This window comes from Protobothrops mucrosquamatus, unplaced genomic scaffold (assembly GCF_001527695.2).
Source record: "Protobothrops mucrosquamatus isolate PMUCROS unplaced genomic scaffold, P.Mucros_1.0 scaffold1520, whole genome shotgun sequence".
In the NCBI taxonomy this organism is placed as follows: domain Eukaryota; kingdom Metazoa; phylum Chordata; class Lepidosauria; order Squamata; family Viperidae; genus Protobothrops; species Protobothrops mucrosquamatus.
This window is the reverse complement of record NW_015387692.1, coordinates 68,984-88,005: the sequence shown is the minus strand read 5'-3', so window position 1 is coordinate 88,005 and position 19,022 is coordinate 68,984. Positions and strand designations below refer to the sequence as shown.

Here is a 19,022-nt window from a genome sequence, read left to right as displayed (position 1 = left end):
CTCACCTACATCGTCCACATGGGACGACTCGGGAACTCAACTCCTACCCCGGGCAGCTCACCTATCCCCTTATGCCCAGGGGAAAGGTATCAAGCCGTTTTACAGCTGATGCTAGCTGTCTAAACGGCTTTTACGCTGAAACAGGCGGGAGGCAGCAAACAGCTGCTTCCAACGAGGTCGCTTGCCACCGGAAGTCTCCCAAGTCCACAAGTCTTAACGTTGCCAAGGTTGAGAAACATTTCTGTACAGAGTTTTATCCAGACAGGTTGTTGTTGCAGTTTGCTTCTCTTATTTATACAATTAGCAGCTGTTTGTATGATAAATCAATAAATCAATTGCAGCGATTGGACAGGATTAACTGTAAGAGATTGGGGCTGCAGTGTGGCAGTTTTAACTTTTTGCTCTTGGTTAGCTTCTGGATTATTACCTTTCCACATGGTTATTTGTTTTGGAAGGGAAGCTCCCATTGAAAGGAACAAGAGTTTTATTTCTCCAGTGAATATTAAGTGCAGAGTCCTCACTCCAGATTGGAATGGCAGTAAGGTCAATGTTTAAAGTCTTTTTTCTCTCCCATACCTAAGTTTTGACCTGCTCCCCTTGTTCTCTGTGAATTTACTTTAATTTTGCTTTCAGATCTTATATTTTGCTGCCAACTAAATCAGTGCATTTTCAGATACTGTACAGCAAACCTGGCTGGGGGATTCTGGGAGCTGAAGTCCACAAGTCTTAACGTTGCCAAGGTTGAGAAACATTTCTGTACAGAGTTTTATCCAGACAGGTTGTTGTTGCAGTTTGTTTCTCTTATTTATACAATTAGCAGTTGTTTGTATGATACATCAATAAATCAATTGCAGCGATTGGACAGGATTAACTGTAAGAGATTGGGGCTGCAGTGTGGCAGTTTTAACTTTTTGCTCTTGGTTAGCTTCTGGATTATTACCTTTCCACATGGCTATTTGTTTTGGAAGGGAAGCTCCCATTGAAAGGAACAAGAGTTTTATTTCTCCAATGAATATTAAGTGCAGAGTCCTCACTCCAGTTTGGAATGGCAGTAAGGTCAATGTTTAAAGTCTTTTTTTCTCTCCCATACCTAAGTTTTGACCTGCTCCCCTTGTTCTCTGTGAATTTACTTTTGAAAACCATCTATACTCTGAGAATGGTATCCTCCCTTGTTTGATCCTATACTGTTTTAGTCATTTTAATTGCATGACAGTGCTGCTTAGAAGGGAATTAAGATTGCTGTGGTTAGTCACGAATGCTTATCCTGCTTAAACACACATGAGTCTTGCCATATAATTAGCTTAGGTTCTTAATTAATGACTAAACGACTGCTTCTTTGAACGTGTCTAGGACTTTGTAAATAAGTAGCCTGCTTGTCTGATAATAAGAATCTGCTCTTGACAGTTGAGCAAACAATGTTTTTTTCCCCTCTTCTTTATGTCAAAATGACCTATAAACTATATTGAGGGGAAGGCTAGAAACAATCAGTTGTGAAATAGTAACATGTTTACAGTACAACTTGGTGTCCAAAATTGTCTGGTTCTCTTGTCTTGCCTATTTTGTTTTAAATAACCTGGCTTTTCTCTGAAGTATTCAAACCAAAAACAATATGTTTTGTGGCAGGCTCGGGCATTATCTTAAATTCACACTATGAATTTGAAAAGATTCATTTTCAAAAAATCCTAATCCAGCCGCAGCAGAAAGTGGAGGGTCATCTTGACTGATATACTCTAAGAAGTTCTGAAACGTGAAGAACTGATGATCCAGTAAAGCCGACACATGTTAATATTGGCATGTGTGCTCTTCTTTAGTAGAGGATGATGACTCGATGTCAGCGCTGCTAATATTGAATATTCTTGCTTTGACAAAATATGCAGAACTGTCTGGTACTTTTAGAGTTAATTCAGATGAGAATGAGAGAGGAGAGAAAAGCCCATGGAAGGGAACAGAAGTGAATCTTTGCCCTCCAGGTTAATTGGAAGATGTGAATCATGACCCCAAAATAGGGGAGGGGAAATGCCTGGAATGTTATGTGCAAAGGAAGGGAAATTCAGATCTTGGCATTCTCCATGCCGTGCTGACACTCCTCTACACTAATAAAGGCTTTTTAGGTTAAACCATGCCTGAAAGTTCTTTGAAGTGTTTCATTAGTCAGACACATGACACTCATATCTTCAGCCACATGCTCTTAGGGAACCTGTTTACTCGTACTTTAAAAACTAGAATTGCTTTGTAGCTGATAAAGTAAGTTGACTTTGCACTCACAAACACTTTGCTCATAGTTTTGTATTTCTGGTGCAACAGGGAATGAGGTTGTTACGTCTGACCTAGTTTTGATGGCTTTCTGTGGCTTCATCCAAACTATTTTACATGCCATAATCCTTTTCTTTCCTTGCACGTCACAGAAACAGTTGCCAGAGGTTTGTAAGAGGGAGCTCAGAGTAATGCCCATTCATCTGGGATATTTGGATAGGGAAGATTAACTGAAATGATGATTTTAACAACAGAATTCTATCGTTACCATGCATGACAGGATAAACTTTCCTCCGTATTGAATATTGAAAGAACTCTCTCTCACTTGGAAACCATTGCTGGTTATCCTTATGATAAATTTGCTTACCTTATAAGGGTGTTTAAGTACAAAACTGGGGAAAAAAATGCATACTACGACTTGTACAGTTGTGTGTTTTAAAATGATATCTGTAGCTTCCTGTATCTGTAGCTTCCTCGCCCTCACCTGCTTTTTCCTTCTCTCCCACCACTTTTCTAAGGTTACTTGAACATGCATTCAGCTTTGAGCTCTCAGTCTTCTGTCGATAGCGAACTTAGTACCTCAGACGACTCGATTTCAATGGGCTACAAACTGCAAGACTTGACTGACGTGCAAGTTATGGCCCGCCTGCAGGAAGAAAGTATGTGAAAGCAATTTGCAGTATTTCTGTCTCTACATTAAGGCTACATCACCTACCGCAGGAGGATTTTTTTTTAAAGAAACAATAATACAAAATATTATTTTTCCACTTACTGAATTTTCTCTCATTCCGCCAGCACAAGAGTACACACAGATAGTTTCTTAGGTGGGTAATTGGGTGTCCCTGCTAGTAAATTAGATGTCCCTATTTAATGATAGGAAGAAACACGTCTGCTGCTGCTTTGGCTAAGTCTGTCTAGAAGCACCTGCTCTGGAACTCATTGCAGTTGCTTCTGAAGTACATGTGTATTCCAGCATAGTTTAATGGTCGGGAAAATAAATTAAAAAGTCTTGCTTTTGGAGCAGGTTATGTTAAGAGTATCTCATTAAGGATCATTGAGCCTTAAAATTGCACCTTTGTGAAAGAACTACAACAGACGTCCCCAACCTTTTGGGCACCAGGGACTGGTTCTGTGGAGAGAGGTTTTTCCACGGGCCGGAGAGTGTGTGGTTTTGTGTGCTGCCTGCATCCCACAGATGGGGCTTTACTTGTTTGTGTGGACTGATTGCTGCCATGCCGCGGCCCGGTACCGGTCCACAGACCGGGGGTTGGGGACCCCTGAACTACAATATCCCACGATGTTTCTGGCAAACAGATCATTTATAGCTCAGTATATTGAATCGAACATAACTCTGTAAAATGAAAAAGTTGTCGAATGAAAAAGTTGAGATGCTGATGTTTGCCTAGACATCTGAGGGAGGCCCTGTGGATTTACAATGTGCTGTCACTAGCAAAACTCTCCGGGTTGTTACTCTGCCCCAAAATGCAGATACTGGTTATGAGTGCTAAAATAGACTTGTCTGCAGAGATGTGAAAGCTAGATTGCAACCCTCATTTTGGTGCCTTTAAAATTAATTGAGGCTACAAGCCGAAAATGCTGCCGTTGCCTCGTGTAAGGTGTCATTTATCTCGGGTACAAGTCTGATGTGGTTGTTTCCTTGTTTGCTTTGCTAGCCCTTTGGTGGGAAATATTAAAACAGTATCGCAGCTATGCTAAACCATACGATCGAGAAGTAACTGTGTCTTCTGTGGCCGTGGCCGTCCTTCAGGTCTTCGTCAGGATTGTGCCTCCAGCTCAGCCTCCGTCTCCCGCCGCAGTTCCAGCGCCTCCCTACATTCCTTGCGCAGAGGCACTTACAGCGACCAGGATTTTGACACGTACAGCCTGGAAGACGAGGATGACGACTGCTCTTTCCCCTATCACAGCAGTCACAGATACTCCCCATCCCCACTCAGCTCCCCGCGGTGCCAGTCTCCCTCCACAAACACAGATTACGGGAGGGCCACAAATACCCGAATTCGGCCCCCCCGGAGGACAGGGCAGAGCCCGATGCAAGATAAACTAAAGTATTCTTCGAACGAAGGTGCGTGCTATTATTTCTGAATCTCGCTGGGGTTTTTTTTTAATCATCATGTCGATAACAGCAACAGTTGTGTTTTTAATTCTTTGTTACGTTATCCTTTACAGAGGAACTGCGTCACAGTATGCCTAATCTGGCTAGGACCGGCCTGCGATCTTTGGAGTCAGTGAGAAATAGCCGGAGCCTGGACTCAGATCTACAGATTCCCAGTAGTCGGCTCTCTAGAATCCATCAGGAATCCGCCAGTAAGTCGGCTTCTCCTGAAGCTGTCCCACGACATTTCAGTTGGTGTGATTGTCAAAATAGAAACAATAGCGTTTGAGAGATCTTCGCTTGAAATAATAACCCTGAAATAATGGTTTTAAGTTTGGAAGTTCTATGGGATCCCTCTTTGTTTTTAGTTCTTAAAGGGACTTAATCATCTGAGAAATCAGCTGGGCCTTCTCTGAAGAAGTGTGCCAGACCACAGTCATTTATTTATTTATTTATTTATTTATTTATTTATTTATTTATTTATTTATTTATCACATTTATACCCCGCCCTTCTCCTGGTGGACTCAGGGCGGCTTACAGCCAGTTTAAAACAAAATAACTAATACAATATACAAAATTTAAAATGTGGTTAAAATGAAATATTAATATAGGCCTTTTCTTTTTTTTTAAAAGTTATTTAAAAACCAAATTTAAAACACCCCTTAGGCCAGTCCTGCCAGCTGAAATAGCCATGTCTTGAGGGCGCGGCGGAAGGAGGGGAGATCCGGAATCACCCGGATCTCTGGGGGTAGTTTGTTCCAGAGGGTGGGGGCTCCAACAGAGAAGGCTCTCCCTCTGGGGGTCGCCAGCCGACACTGTCTGGTTGACGGCACCCTGAGGAGACCCTCCCTGTGGGAGCGTATCGGCCGGTGAGAGGTGATCTGTGGCAGAAGGCGGTCTCGGAGGTAGCCAGGTCCGATGCCATGGCGCGCTTTAAAGATGATAATCAACACCTTGAAGCGCACCCGGAAGGCCACAGGCAGCCAGTGCAGCTCGCGTAGCAGCGGCGTTACATGGGAGCGATCACCGCCCGCGCGGCTGCATTCTGGACTAACTGGAGCCTCCGAGTGCTCCTCAAGGGGAGCCCCATGTAGAGAGCATTGCAGTAGTCCAGGCGGGAGGTGACAAGAGCATGGGTAACTGTGCGCAAGGCATCCCGGTCCAGAAAAGGCCGCAACTGGTAAACCAGGCGTACCCGGTAAAACGCCCCCCTGGCCACAGNTAAACCATACGATCGAGAAGTAACTGTCCCTTCTGTGGCCTTGGCCGTCTTTCAGGTCTTCGTCAGGATTGTGCCTCCAGCTCAGCCTCCGTCTCCCGTCGCAGTTCCAGCGCTTCCTTACATTCCTTGCGCAGAGGCACCTACAGCGACCAGGATTTTGACACGTACAGCCTGGAAGACGAGGATGACGACTGCTCTTTCCCCTATCACAGCAGTCACAGATACTCCCCATCCCCACTCAGCTCCCCGCGGTGCCAGTCCCCCTCCACAAACACAGATTACGGGAGGGCCACAAATACCCGAATTCGGGCCCCCCGGAGGACAGGGCAGAGTCCGATGCAAGATAAACTGAAGTATTCTTCGAACGAAGGTGCGTGCTATTATTTCTGAATCTCGCTGGGGTTTTTTTTTGAATCATCATGTCGATAACAGCAACAGTTGGGTTTTTCATTCTTTGTTACGTTGTCCTTTACAGAGGAACTGCGTCACAGTATGCCTAATCTGGCTAGGACCGGCCTGCGATCTTTGGAGTCAGTGAGAAATAGCCGGAGCCTGGACTCAGATCTACAGATTCCCAGTAGTCGGCTCTCTAGAATCCATCAGGAATCCGCCAGTAAGTCGGCTTCTCCTGAAACTGTCCCACGACATTTCATTTGGTGTGATTGTCAAAATAGAAACAATAGCGTTTGAGAGATCTTAGCTTGAAATAATAACCCTGAAATAATGGTTTTAAGTTTGGAAGTTCTATGGGATCCCTCTTTGTTTTTAGTTCTTAAAGGGACTTAATCACCTGAGAAATCAGCTGGGCCTTCTCTGAAGAAGTGTGCCAGACCACAGTCATTCTTCATGTAGAAGTCTCAGTTGGGTTATTTTAATGCAGGGGTCTTCAAACTTGGCAACTTTAAGACTTATGGACTTCAACTCCCAGAATTGAGGGCTGGCTGAGGAATTCTGGGACTTGAAGTCCACAAGCCTTAAATTGCCAAGTTTGAAGACCCCTGTTCTAATGGGTTCTACACAGAGCTGCCCTTGAAGGTTATTCATATATTTCAGCTGTTCAAAATACGGCAGTTTCATTCGCCATCATAGGAGTCTTAGCACTAGGCATTTCGCCAAATGCATTGGCTACTGATTTAATTTGTGGTGCCCATCTAGCAGTTTGAAAGCATGCAAATGTTGTACCCAGTAGATAAATGGGTACAACTACAGTGGGAAAATAATAGTGTTCCGTGCACCTCGGCGTCTAGTCACGCTGACCACATGAGCATGGAAAGAGTCTTCGGACAACGCTGGCTCCCTCGGTTAAGAAACGCCCCCTTAGAGTTATCTTTTAATTTGTGGGTTCAATTGACAATTTGACTTCTCTAGCCTGCTGTGGCCTGGATTGGCTTCAGCCATGTGAATCGGCCCGAGAGCTTTGTCTCCTCCTGATCCCTTTTGGATATGCTCTCCAAATAGACCCACTGTCGTGGTTCCGACAGATGAAACTCTTCAAAGAACTTCCGAGGCATTGTTTACCTTAAAGAATCTTTATTGGAGCAACATAGCTTCGGCACTAACATAGTCGAAGCCAAAATCTGAATCCCCCTCCCCTGAGCACATGGTATCAAAGCACAATTCCCTCCTCCAATTAACAGTCATAAATCACGTTCTCCAATTAGTTTGAAATGCCGGCTTTCCCTCCAGTTCTTCAACCGGGCCATTTCTTATCTCTTATTTCAAAAGCACTGAATTCAGGCACTATTACAATATTAACTCCCATCACATTCCTCCTCCTCTCCCAGTATCATCTAATTCTAAGAGTAAAGCACGAGAAAGAATAAGGCTGCATCTCTATTATGTTGTCAAAGCCAGAACATCCAATGCTAGCAGCATTGACACCCACATTTTATAATTGTTAATATGGTCTCTTATTTTCCCTCCCTTCTGCTTTAAGGTCTGACTCCGAATAAGCTCCGCTATTCTTCCAGTGCTGGGCAGTCCCCCCTGACACCTCGGCAGCCCGTGAAAGCGGGCCCCTGTGTGAATGCTCTCCTAACCCCACGGCAGCCCGTTAGAGCTGCTGGATATGGTAGTCCAGCTGGCCGAGTCCGAAAACTACAGTCTTCCACGCTGACTCCAGGTGCTTCCAGTAGTGGCAGCTCAGTGTACCGAAGCAATAGTATGGCCGCCGGAGCAAAAAGCTCTCTTCCTAAAAACAAAGCATCAGTTGCAGGAGCATCCACTCTGAAGAGCAGGTTGACCCAGCCAGCCAAGCGGTGAGTCCTAAAAGCTCATGCAGGTGATGTACAGGTAGCCCTTGACTTAACAACAGTTCGTTTAGTGATGATTTAAAGTTAACAGCGGCATGAAAAAAGTGACTTATGACCAATTTTTCACACATAACGACCATTGCAGCATCTCCACGGTCACGCGATCAAAATTTAGGTGCCTGGCAACCAATCCATATTTATGACAGCTGCAAAGGGGATCCACCCTTGGCAGCTTTGTTGACAGGCAAAATCAGTGGGGAAGCCGGATTGACTTAGCAGCCGTTGTTACTAACTTGACAACTGCAGCGATTCACTTAGCAACCGTGGCAAGAAAGGTTGTGAAACGGGGTAGAAACTCCACTTAGCACACGTCTCACTTAGCAACAGAAATGTTGGACTCCGTTGTGGTTGTAAATCGAGGACTATCTGTATTTGGATTGCAATCTGAAACCTGACAACTACTTTGCCTGCCTGACTTTGCCTTGATCTCCAGTGCCTTTTCCAGCCCCCAGATTGTTAGAAGAAACGACCCAGTCGAGCAAGTCAAAGAAAGAGGCCAGCTCAAAGCAGGAAAGATTTCCCTTAATTGTAAAGAATCCCCCATCCTCTTTCCCAGTTTCAGACTGGTTCTAGGGAGGGGAGCAGAGGTTTGCCCTGTGTTGCATTTCAGAGGTGCAGTTGAGAGTAATTATCAACTTGAGGTTCACGTATAAAACTGTAGGATTGTTCCTTTAAAAACTTGATAGCCTACCTCAGGGGTCTTCAAACTTGGCCACTTTAAGACTGGTGGACTTCAATTCCCAGAATTTCTCAGCCAGCCCTCAGGGCTGGCTGAGGAATTCTGGGAGTTGAAGTCCACCAGTTTTAAAATGGCCAAGTTTGAAGACCCCTGCCCTACCTGGTTTTATTCCGCAGCCATCTAGCAGACTATGAGCCAAAACAAATAGCGGCAGATACTTGCTTTTTAAATAAATATATATGTTTTAAGGCGTGAGCTTAAATGGGCTCCAGAAGACGGTAGAGGACAGGAAGGCCTGGAGGAACGTTGTCCATGGGGTCACGATGGGTCGGACACGACTTCGGTTGGTTGTTGTAAAAATTCTGATCGCTGTCTATTACGACGTAGTTCAGAGGACAGAAGACTACTGACAAATAATTTCGTAACAGATTCATTTTACAGATGGACACACAGGGTTGTCTATAGGTTTCCGGTTACATAGACGCCTACTAAGAACCTTTCTACCTACAATAACTTGTTTGGTTGGTTTTTTTCCGTCTATTTGAAGAGTGACTTGTTTGTTGGGTTATGGAACTGGACAACAGCCCAGCTGGCTGGGCAGGACAGGCATAGGCCTCCATTTCTCTCCACTGCCACCATGCTTGACAAACTGGAATGATGTCTTTCGGAACTTGGACACTTGCCTTTGCGTTGTCTGGAGGACGGACATGGATGGCTTTTTTTGTGTGTGTTTTGTTCCTGCTGCTCTAGTCTGACTGCTGAGCCTTGATGACAGCAGTCCTTGCACCTGAAGGTACAGGTGGGGCCTGAGGCGCACACCTGAAGACCCGTTCATGGTACACGCGCGGAAGGAGAAGAGCGTGGGACAGACTCCTGTGGCAACGAGACATTTTTTGAGTCTGTGGGTTTTTTCTTTCTTTCTTTGCAAAAGGCAGCTAGATAAGGTAAACATAATTAATTAGCAATGACTGTTTTTTTTTTATGTCACTTGGTGTAACTTAACTTTTCTAGGAAATTCAGAGGACTTTTTTTTTTTTTTTTACTTGTCCCAAACAGGTAATCTTCACTACTTTTATTATTGTAAAAGTTAAAGGGTTTTTTTAAAAAAAATAATAATAGCTAGTGCATCATCTGTCACGGGAGAATGTCTTAAAGCTTGATTCCCCCATTTTCTCCAAGACTGTTTTATGTGCTGTTGCCTGCAGGCTGAGGTACACCCCTGCAGTGTGGTCTTACTTACCCGTTTGCTCTCTTCCTTATCTTTTAGCTAGGCAAGTTTTAGTGTGGATAGTAGCATCATCACCTTTGCCGGCTAAAAATGCACTTGAAGCGTTTCGTTCCCTCATGGTCGTTACTTCACCCTTGATACTAAAACTGACCTTTCTGCTTTTGTACAAGTCTTTTCTACTGTCCATTTTTTTTGGGGGGGGGAGTTGTTTTTCAATGAAGGAACTTGTTTAAATTAAATCTGTGGCTCATGGAGTTTGCCAAATGCAAGAATACAATCATACCTGGGAATGCAAACGGGCCTGTCCGCCAGCCCTACGTCTTGCCACCAATGTGACTTGATATTGTAGTTAATAAATGTGAAGGGGGCTAGTGCTACCTTGTCTTCAGTAGCAAAATTGCGTCCCGCTGCTTTCTTTACCCAGATAGATACACAGATAGTCCTTGACTTAACCACAGTTCATTTAGTGACGGTTCCAAGTTAATAGCGGCACTGGAAAAAAGGGATTTATGACCATTTTTCACACTTAAAACTCTTGTAGGTTCCCCATGATCACATGATCAAAATTCAGACACTTGGCAACTGACTCATACTTATGACGGCTGCAGTGTCCCGGGATTACATGATCACCTTTTGTGACTTCCTGACAGGCAATGGAGAAGCCAGATTCATTTAACAATCATATTATTAACAACTGCAGTGATTTGCTTAACAAATGCGAATCGCTTTGTGTAACAAGTCACTTTGTGTAACAAGCAAATATCGTAAAAACTCGCTTAACAAATGTCTCACTTAGTAACAGAAATTTGTGGCTCAGTTATGTTCATGGAGGACTAGCTATAGTAGACACTATCTTGAAATAAGAAAATTTAAGTGTCTTCTCTCAAATGAGATTCGTTATGAAAATGTTGGAAGAAAAATAACACACTGACACGTAGCAAATGCACCAGTCATGCTTTGATGTAGCTAAAGCCGAGGCAGTGACCCATAAAAACACACAATGAGAATTCATCAAGTAATTTTAAGCTTTCCTGTTAGTAATTTGCCAAATGAATGAATACTTGCTACAGTTGGACATTTTGTATTTGTTTCCTGGCCTGTTGGGCTGAGTGGTTTCCTTTTGATCCAGAAATGTTAATAACACTTAATTGTAGCCACACTGACTTAATCAGTAGGTAGAAGTATTTCTTGCTTGAAATACTTGGTGGATGAACTCACTGGTCATCTCCTGCAATGGGATGGAGACTTTCAACAATTAAGAATGGTTGTTATATAACCCTCTTTGCTTCCATTTATCCTGCCATGCTTCCTGAAATAACAGCTGAAACTTAAGAGATGGACCAGAGCATTTTCAAAGGATCATCAGACAGTAGACGTTAAGCAAGATAATGTAAAATCAGGTGTTGAACAGGCACACAGTAAAATGTTTTTGAAAAAACCCTGAAAAAATGGCTATTAAATTATAAGCACTACTGAATGTTTACTTGTAAAGTAAAGGCTGGCCAGTATTTGATTTCAGATTTTCAAACCATTCTGTAAATCCTTAAGACAATTTTGTCTAACCAAAAAATAAGGTTATGGGCGAAATACCACTTTGGACCACTTTTATAATTCACACTGGTGGTAACCTATCTCTCCAGTTTGCTGGCAGTGGTCCCGAAATTGTTTGCAACTGCTTCCCATTACTGTATAACCTGCCACAATCACAACCAGTCAAGATCAGGGAGCTACTGTCACCACATGAAGCTCATAGCAATGTGAAAGTTTTTAGATAAGGGCTCAGTGTAAGCGCTGAAAAAAGCCCACTGATTTTCTACTTTTGCATCACTGTTTATCCAGAACTTTAAAAAAGCAGCTCAGCTGTCAGGAAGGTCTTTGATGAGAAAAACTGATTACCAACTGTCTGCAGTTAAGTACATTTATTTAAACAGATTTAACTTTATTTTACAAGAATGCATCAGTGCATTTTATTAAAACAGGAGGAAGCCGCTTACATAAAGGCATTCAAAATGATAGAAAATTAACCATTGCTATTAACATTTTTTAAAAAAAAAACATGCACAATTAATTCAGTGTTGGCTTGTTCCTGCAAAGACATTTTGATGGAGAAGACCATGACTGTAGGAAACAAGGATAAGACACACCAGTCTTGCTCTCTGCAGTATGCTGAGGAGAGCAAGCAGAGACTACTTAGAAAACTAGAATAAGATCCTAAAATACCAACACTGGGGGAAGATTTAAGAATCTTCCCAGTTAAGATTCGTCCTCATTTACATTATGCACGAATGGGGGGGGGGGGGTTTAAAGTTTTTCACAAGTAATTTACACAGTTTTAGATTAAAAGTCGGTTTTCCAATACTTCATACTTCTCTCTAACTTTTCCCTGGAAAATCAGTAGCTTGGGATCCCATTCAGACAATACCTGCCTCTGTTTCTGAGCTAGGCACAATAGCTCCACTGTGCTCAAAGAGAAGAGGGCAGTCACTAATCCTGCACGGAGCGTGATCCCTTTGGACGTGCTAAAGCAGCTTTTAAGACACACCTCAGGAGAGGAAGCCAGCGTGAACTACCGTATGGTTTGAAAGGACGTTCCAAACGAGGCGAGAAGACAAACCCAAGACACAAAAATTACAAGTAGCAGCAATGTTACAGCAATATTAATACTATACATTTACCAGTCACCCGAGTTGAAAGGTGGAACCCCCTTCAACAAAAGAGCCACAAAGGAAGCTTTGAAGAAAAAGCCACAGCCTGTCATGGGTATTAAGAAAGGCACCGCAGGGAAAAAGCCGTTTTAGTTAAGAGCTGATCACATCTCTGGGCTAGGTCTGTGAATAAGAACTCGGTCGACTTCGGTGGTCCCCCACTCACATCTCAACCTAAGGTTTATGGGGCCTTCAGCTCCCCCCAACCTGCTCCAGCAGCACTCAAGGACAGTAAAGTGCAAAGCATGATAATGCAGATACTTAGAACCTCCCGTTTGTCCAACGCCCTCCTCTTCTCCCTTCAGGTAGTCCTGCTGTTTTCAGAGAAGAACCACCTTTGGGTGTTTGAAGGGGTAGACCCATGTCCTTACAAGGTGATAAGGCAAAAAAGACTCAAGTGTCTGTCCTGGAAGGATGAAGAGTGTGAAAGTCCACATTTGATGACATACATTCCTCTGTGCGTGTGTGTGTGTGCTTTCATGTGGTGGATTGGCTCAGACAGCTATTTCTACACACAGTTTGGCCAGGAGAGGCCCCCGCAGGCAGCCGACACAATGATGTAAATGATGACCTGTGGGGGGGAGAAAGCATTTAGCAACTTCCCGTCCCTCCACACATCGCTGCAACTAGCACTGCACTGCAACTATAGACTAGCTGCTTGAGCGTGCAACGGCACTGCAGCAAAAGCCACCTCGGTATTTTTCTCGTTCAAACGGATGTCCTTCCATAAGGGAATACATCCCCTTGCGGCCCATTAATTCTTGCAGACCAGCAAGCACAAGGATAAAAGGACATGCAGTAATTTCCTTTTATAAGCCAGGGGAGTTTCCTCCCTATTGTATCGGAGAACAACTTACAATTGATACGATGACAATTATGATGGTGAGCTTGAGGTTCTTCATGCACATTGCTCGGGCCAGGTTCCTACTGGTCGTTTTGAAAGTGACAGACTGGAGGGGAAAAGCACAGGAGAGGATTTAACACGGACTCTACTCAACGTTTCATCCAAAAAAAAGGGGTTATATGCAACTGTTGTTTTAATTCATACTTTCAATGTATGTTCTGGAATGCCTTTTCATATTTTTTTTTAAACTTCTTGGTAAGTCTCCTATCCAAATACTGTTTGACCTTCGCTTCAAGACCACAGCAGAAGTAACCACATTGCCCTCTGCTGGAAGTTCTTGACTAGGCTTTGGTGACATCCAGAACACAAGTAGTCCTCACTTAATGAATCTACTGGGGACAGACAACTGTCACCAACCCACATGGTCGTTATGCAAAACGTCACGGGACTGCTTAACAACAGCAGTCCTGGCAATCCCATTTACTGTCATTGAGGAAGTCCTACACAGTTCCTAGGTCGCAACCTGGATCCAAGATAAAGGACTGGCCCCACTTCAAGCCCTCTGCCCCATCTCTCTCCTTTTGGCTACCCCACCCTGCCTGCCACCAGACCGGGTGCCATGGGGTATGAGGGGCAGTTGTAAATGCAGACAGACCCACATTTTGTTCATGTGACTGCAGGGAACTGCAACAGCTAGGACTTCAGGGACTGCAAGTTCATTCAGCAGTCATAACTTCAAACAGTGGCTGAATGAATGGAGGCTAAGTGAGGAACACCCCTATTCCCAACTGCTGATTTTTAGGCAACGTTATTCCCAAGAACAGCTGCCTTTGCCTATGTCGGACTGCTTGATTTCTCTCTGCATGGTCAAAAGATTCTGCCGACTACCACATGTTAATTTTGCTCTATAAAGGGAAATATTTGGCATGGTAAATAGAACTCCAGTGAAGAAACATCTGACTTTACCGTCCCAAATACCAAGATTAGAAGATAACTTTCTGAAAACATCCGATCTATGTTCTAGAACGTAGCTAGTTCAAGAAAAAAAAACGTGTCCTGTATACATTTTCATTCCCTCCCTCAAACAACCCTGCAGGCCTTCCCCTTAGGCCAGAGCCGATCCTAAAGAATTCACCCCACTACCTCCAGAACTTACTGAATCCACAAGATTTTCCGTTTTGTCTATCAGCAGTTCCAGCTTTTCTCCTCTTTGAGCCACGAGATCTTGGATGAAAGAGAGAGAGAGCAATTATAAGAATGCCAAGGGAAAAGCAAGTTTCCAACGCTCCATTTTCTTAAACCACCAAAACTGAATTAACAGGACTGCACTGTGTTCGGTTTCTGGCCCAGGTACTTGATTTAATTACATCTGGAGCAAGTTCTTTAATCAAGAGCTTGGAGTCTTGAGGCACCCCTTAGAAGCTAATAGGAGAGCCAGCTAATTGGGAAGCTAACGTAACCGTGCAGTTCAAGCAAGAACAGATGTAAGGCAAATTACTTATTTTGTTCCGCCCAATCTTTTTGCTAAATACATTGAAATGCAGGCCACACACGTCCTTTCCCACGAAGCATCAGCCCTCGCCAAATACATCTTTAGTGGTATATAGGGGTCTAAGTAGACCAGTGGTTCTCAACCTTTTTAAGGCCGCGACCCCAACCGGTCGTAAGTCAAGGACTAAGCCAGTCGTAAGTCGAGGACTAAACTGGTCGTAAGTCGAGGACTAAACCGGTCGTACGTCGAGGACTACCCAACCGGTCGTAAGTCGAGGACTTTCCCTGCCCGGGAGCGCCGCGCATGCGTGGTTCCGCCCCCTGCGCCGGCTGAGGCGTAGCTGGCAAGCGGCAGAGACGGAGCAGGCCGACCACCAGCTGGCCCAGCCCAAGGGAAGTAAGGCACCCGCCGGAAAAGGGGGAAAAAATGGCGGACAAAAAAAAATGGCAGACAGCCTTGCTTGGCGACCCCCGTGAAATGGTCGATCGACCCCAAATGGGGTCCCGACCCACAGGTTGAGAACCATTGAAGTAGACCTTTGTCATCCATACCTATATTGCGGACCATGATCCCTTTGAGCTCATCTACCTGAGCCTGTGTCTCTACCACCTGGTCAGGACCTTTGTTCTCAGAGTGATATTTCTAAATGAAAGAAGAACAGCGGAAATTGGAGCCACGTTTTAAGAAAGCTAAATTAAAGAATATGTCAAGACCCGAACTGGGACAGCGGCTAGATGAGCTAAGTTAAGTTTAATCGCCTGGAAAGATAGCATTAAAAAAAGGCGGGATAGAAGTCCTCAACAGCTACAAAGCTATCTTTTTTTTATTTTTTTATTTTTATTAAAAGTTTTATAAAGATTACAGTATAAACCCCCATACCCACCCCAAAACCCCACCCTCCCCCTCCCCCACTTCCCAGAGCTGAACACAGGGTTACAAATATAATAATCAAACTCTATCTAACATTAACCAACTATTAAAATAACCAAGTCCATAATACGCTTTAACTCCCCTTTCACACAAATTTAAACAAATTAAAGTTAAACACAATAATAAACATATTCATAACCTAAATATGAAACAATACAATACCAATATTAAAAATAATAATATCATCTAATTAAAACTAACAAAAATTCCATTAAAATAAACTATTAATAATAACAATACTCTAGAGTTTACTCATAACCCAAATGAAACTTTTAGTCCCATATTTATTTCTGAATATAATCTATCCATCTTCTCCAGACCGAGATGTATCTTTCTTGTGATTGATCCTTCAAATAAGCGGAAATTTTAGCCATTTCTGCTAAATTTGACACTTTAAGCGTCCATTCTTCTATAGTGGGCAAAGAGTCCTTCTTCCAAAATTGGGCTACCAATAATCTTGCAGCTGTTATAAGATTCAGCATCAAATTCATTTCTTTAACATCCAAATCTTCCATAATGCCTAACAAAAATAACTACGGTGTAAACTTTATCTTTTTCTTAAAAATATTTTGAATATTCCACCAAATCTTAATCCAAAATGCTTTTATATCCCTACGCGTCCACCAAATATGAAAATAAGTTGCGTCTAAACTTCCACATCTCCAACATTTGGGCTGTAAATTAGGATACATACAGGACAGTTTTTGAGGATCCAAATGCCACCTATAAAACATCTTATCAAAATTTTCTCTTAAATTTTGAGCTTGAGTAAATTTTACATTTCTAACCCAAATTGTCTCCCATATTTCCAATGAAATTGATTCTTGAATATTTTGAGCCCGTTTTACCATACGATACAGCTACAAAGCTATCTTGTAGGATATTGAGCAGAGTTGGAGAGGACTGGATTCCGGTTAAACATTAAATTACCTAAACGGCAACACCCGTTCTGCAGTGGAACAGCCATACCCCAGGAAATGGTGAGCTCGTCTTCGCTTAAAAGTATTTAAGCAAACTAAAAAGATTCCTTTCGTTTACGGTTTGTGACACAACCAGCCACGGACTTTTCAAGGAAAGATACAAGGATCCCATTTAAGTGAGCATACCCGTTTTTCTACGAGCAATTTTTTAAAAAAGGGGCAATGGTAATCCAACCTCAAAAACAACCCTTCGGAGCTCCAAGAAAGCGGAGCCTCCGGTTTTCATTCATTCAACCTAGTCATCCTTAGATGGGTCTACACTCAATTCCAGAAGAGGCATGTGTCATTCCCGCTTCCCGAAAAGGAAGGATCTTCGGAACGACGGCGCAGAATCTCACCAGCTGGGCTGCCAAAACACTGGAAAACTCGCTGTTCATGGCGTACGGCAGGGCGGTCTGTGCTCGGGAACCGTAGGTGGTCTGAAACCGCTTCTTGATTTCATTCAGGAATGTGAAAGCGCGGGAGCGCTCGAAGTTCTGAAGGCAGAACAAAACAGACGAGTGTGAATGAAACAGGACCGCCTGGGATGCTGTTTCCGGCGGAAAGCTAGAGCGGGTAGAGAATGACTAGAAAAGGCACACATGGATCTAAGCGTGTATCAGGGACAGATAATGAAGTCATTACTGTCAGAACAGCCATATTTCGCCTGTCCTTTGCACTTACTAGCTGCCAGTCTGCCATGAACTATGGGAGGAGGGAGCCGGATGGGAGGGGGGGGGAGACTAAATGATTCATCGGACCTTCTAGTGACACAACTTCAAGGTCACCCAGCTGGGAATGGCATGCAGATCCCCACCGCCCAATCTACCGTTGAAGAGACCGCTCCCAAAACAATTTATTTGAATATGATTCAACAATGGGGGGGGGGGGGGAAGAACCAGTAATGGGAAGGGAGAAAGGGGGGAAAAGTTAACCGGGAAAGTTTTGGCGTGTGAACCTCAACTCTGGCTTTGCTGTATTGTAATCCAGAGGTCCCCAACCTTTTGGGCACCAGGGACCGGTTCCGTGGAGAGAGGTTTTTCCGCGGACCGGAAGGGTGTGGTTTTGTGTGCTGCCTGCATCTTGCAGATGGGGCCTTGTTTGTTTGTGTGGACTGGTTGCTGGCATGCCACAGCCCGGTACCGGTCCACAAACGGGGGGGTTGGAGACCCCTGCTGTAATCCACTTCGTCTTTAGTAAAGTAAACCTTTCACACCAAATGGAGTTAAGGGTCGTTCTTGCTTAAGGGACCAAGACTGATAATTATTTTGGTAATAGCAAAGCCACCTTCAGTCCACCATTGCTTCTTGGCAGGATATATGTTTATCACAGTGGAAGGATACAAGAGCCAATCTTTTCAGCCCAGCCATCTCCCAAGGGTACACCAGTGCATATGCCCCTCTCCCGCAACCACCTCTAGAGAGTGCAAATTTCGCCAAGGGCCCCATCACAGCTGTCTCCCATGTACTTACGTCATCTGTGATGCAGAGGTATATAATCCGATCCTGACAGATATAGTGGAACAGATAACTGAGGGGAAAACAAGACACCGAGTATGTTTTCTGAGCAGTTGGTATAATAAACCCACTCCAAGATTATTTGCACATCAGCTGAAATGGGCACACTTGAACCCTTTCCTTTCCTGCTCCCTTCCCCAGCCCAGCAGCAAAATGGCTTTTTTTTTCATTTCGTCCCATTATTGGCTTCCAACATTTTTTTCCCCCTTTCCTCCCCAGAAAATACTCACTTTCCGTGGGAGTAGGTGAGCTTGTTGTTTTCGGAAGGTATCTTGGCCAGGATCTGCTCTGTAACTTCCAGGAAGTTTCCTCCACACCACGCGTGCTTGGCCAGGATGGTGGAGCCCCTGGCTACAACAGCAAACAGGATCGCCATAGCTGGAGGCTGGCTGCAGGGGCAAGAGACACAGAATGAAGAGGCTTCTCCACGGATCAAAGCACAGCCGGCGCAGCATCACACAGTATGGGCCCCTATCATGTATACAGCTGGAAAAGACCAAAACCAATCCCAGGCAGAAATTCCACGAGAAGACAGTTCCCCCCTTTTCAAATTCCATGGAAAAGCGCAGCCCTGTTCAACCAGAACCAACAGGCTCATTTTAAATGCGCTTGTGTCTTATCGGTGACTTGCAAACTCCTGTCATCTAAAACGTGCACGCCCAAAATATGCAGGTAGTCCTTGACTTACAACCATTTGTTTAGTGACCGTCAAAGTTAAAACAGCATGGGAAAAAGTGACTTATGACCGTTTTTTATCCTTTCAACCGT

The 19,022-nt window shown here is 43.9% G+C and overlaps 2 protein-coding genes across 2 annotated transcripts in view; one reads left to right on the top strand and one right to left on the bottom strand.

The window, feature by feature from the left end:
- Positions 1-7,850, top strand: part of LOC107293160 (SLAIN motif-containing protein-like) — a 20,926-nt gene extending 13,076 nt beyond the window's left edge. Inside the window, exons 7-10 of the mRNA XM_015822302.2 lie at positions 2,772-2,912; positions 4,022-4,336; positions 4,441-4,578; positions 7,525-7,850. Coding sequence (XP_015677788.2) covers positions 2,772-2,912; positions 4,022-4,336; positions 4,441-4,578; positions 7,525-7,850 — 920 coding nt within the window. The remainder of the gene's footprint in view (positions 1-2,771; positions 2,913-4,021; positions 4,337-4,440; positions 4,579-7,524) is intronic.
- A 3,861-nt stretch (positions 7,851-11,711) lies between these two features.
- On the bottom strand, positions 11,712-18,660 carry VAMP7 (vesicle associated membrane protein 7). Its single transcript, XM_015822308.1, has 7 exons — positions 18,485-18,660; positions 18,210-18,267; positions 17,097-17,234; positions 15,400-15,490; positions 14,513-14,580; positions 13,370-13,462; positions 11,712-13,083 (listed from the first exon to the last, which is right to left on the bottom strand). Exons 1-7 carry the CDS (start codon positions 18,628-18,630, stop codon positions 13,021-13,023), a joined length of 657 nt encoding a protein of 218 aa, XP_015677794.1. The 5' UTR covers positions 18,631-18,660; the 3' UTR covers positions 11,712-13,020.
- Positions 18,661-19,022: the final 362 nt, after the last annotated feature.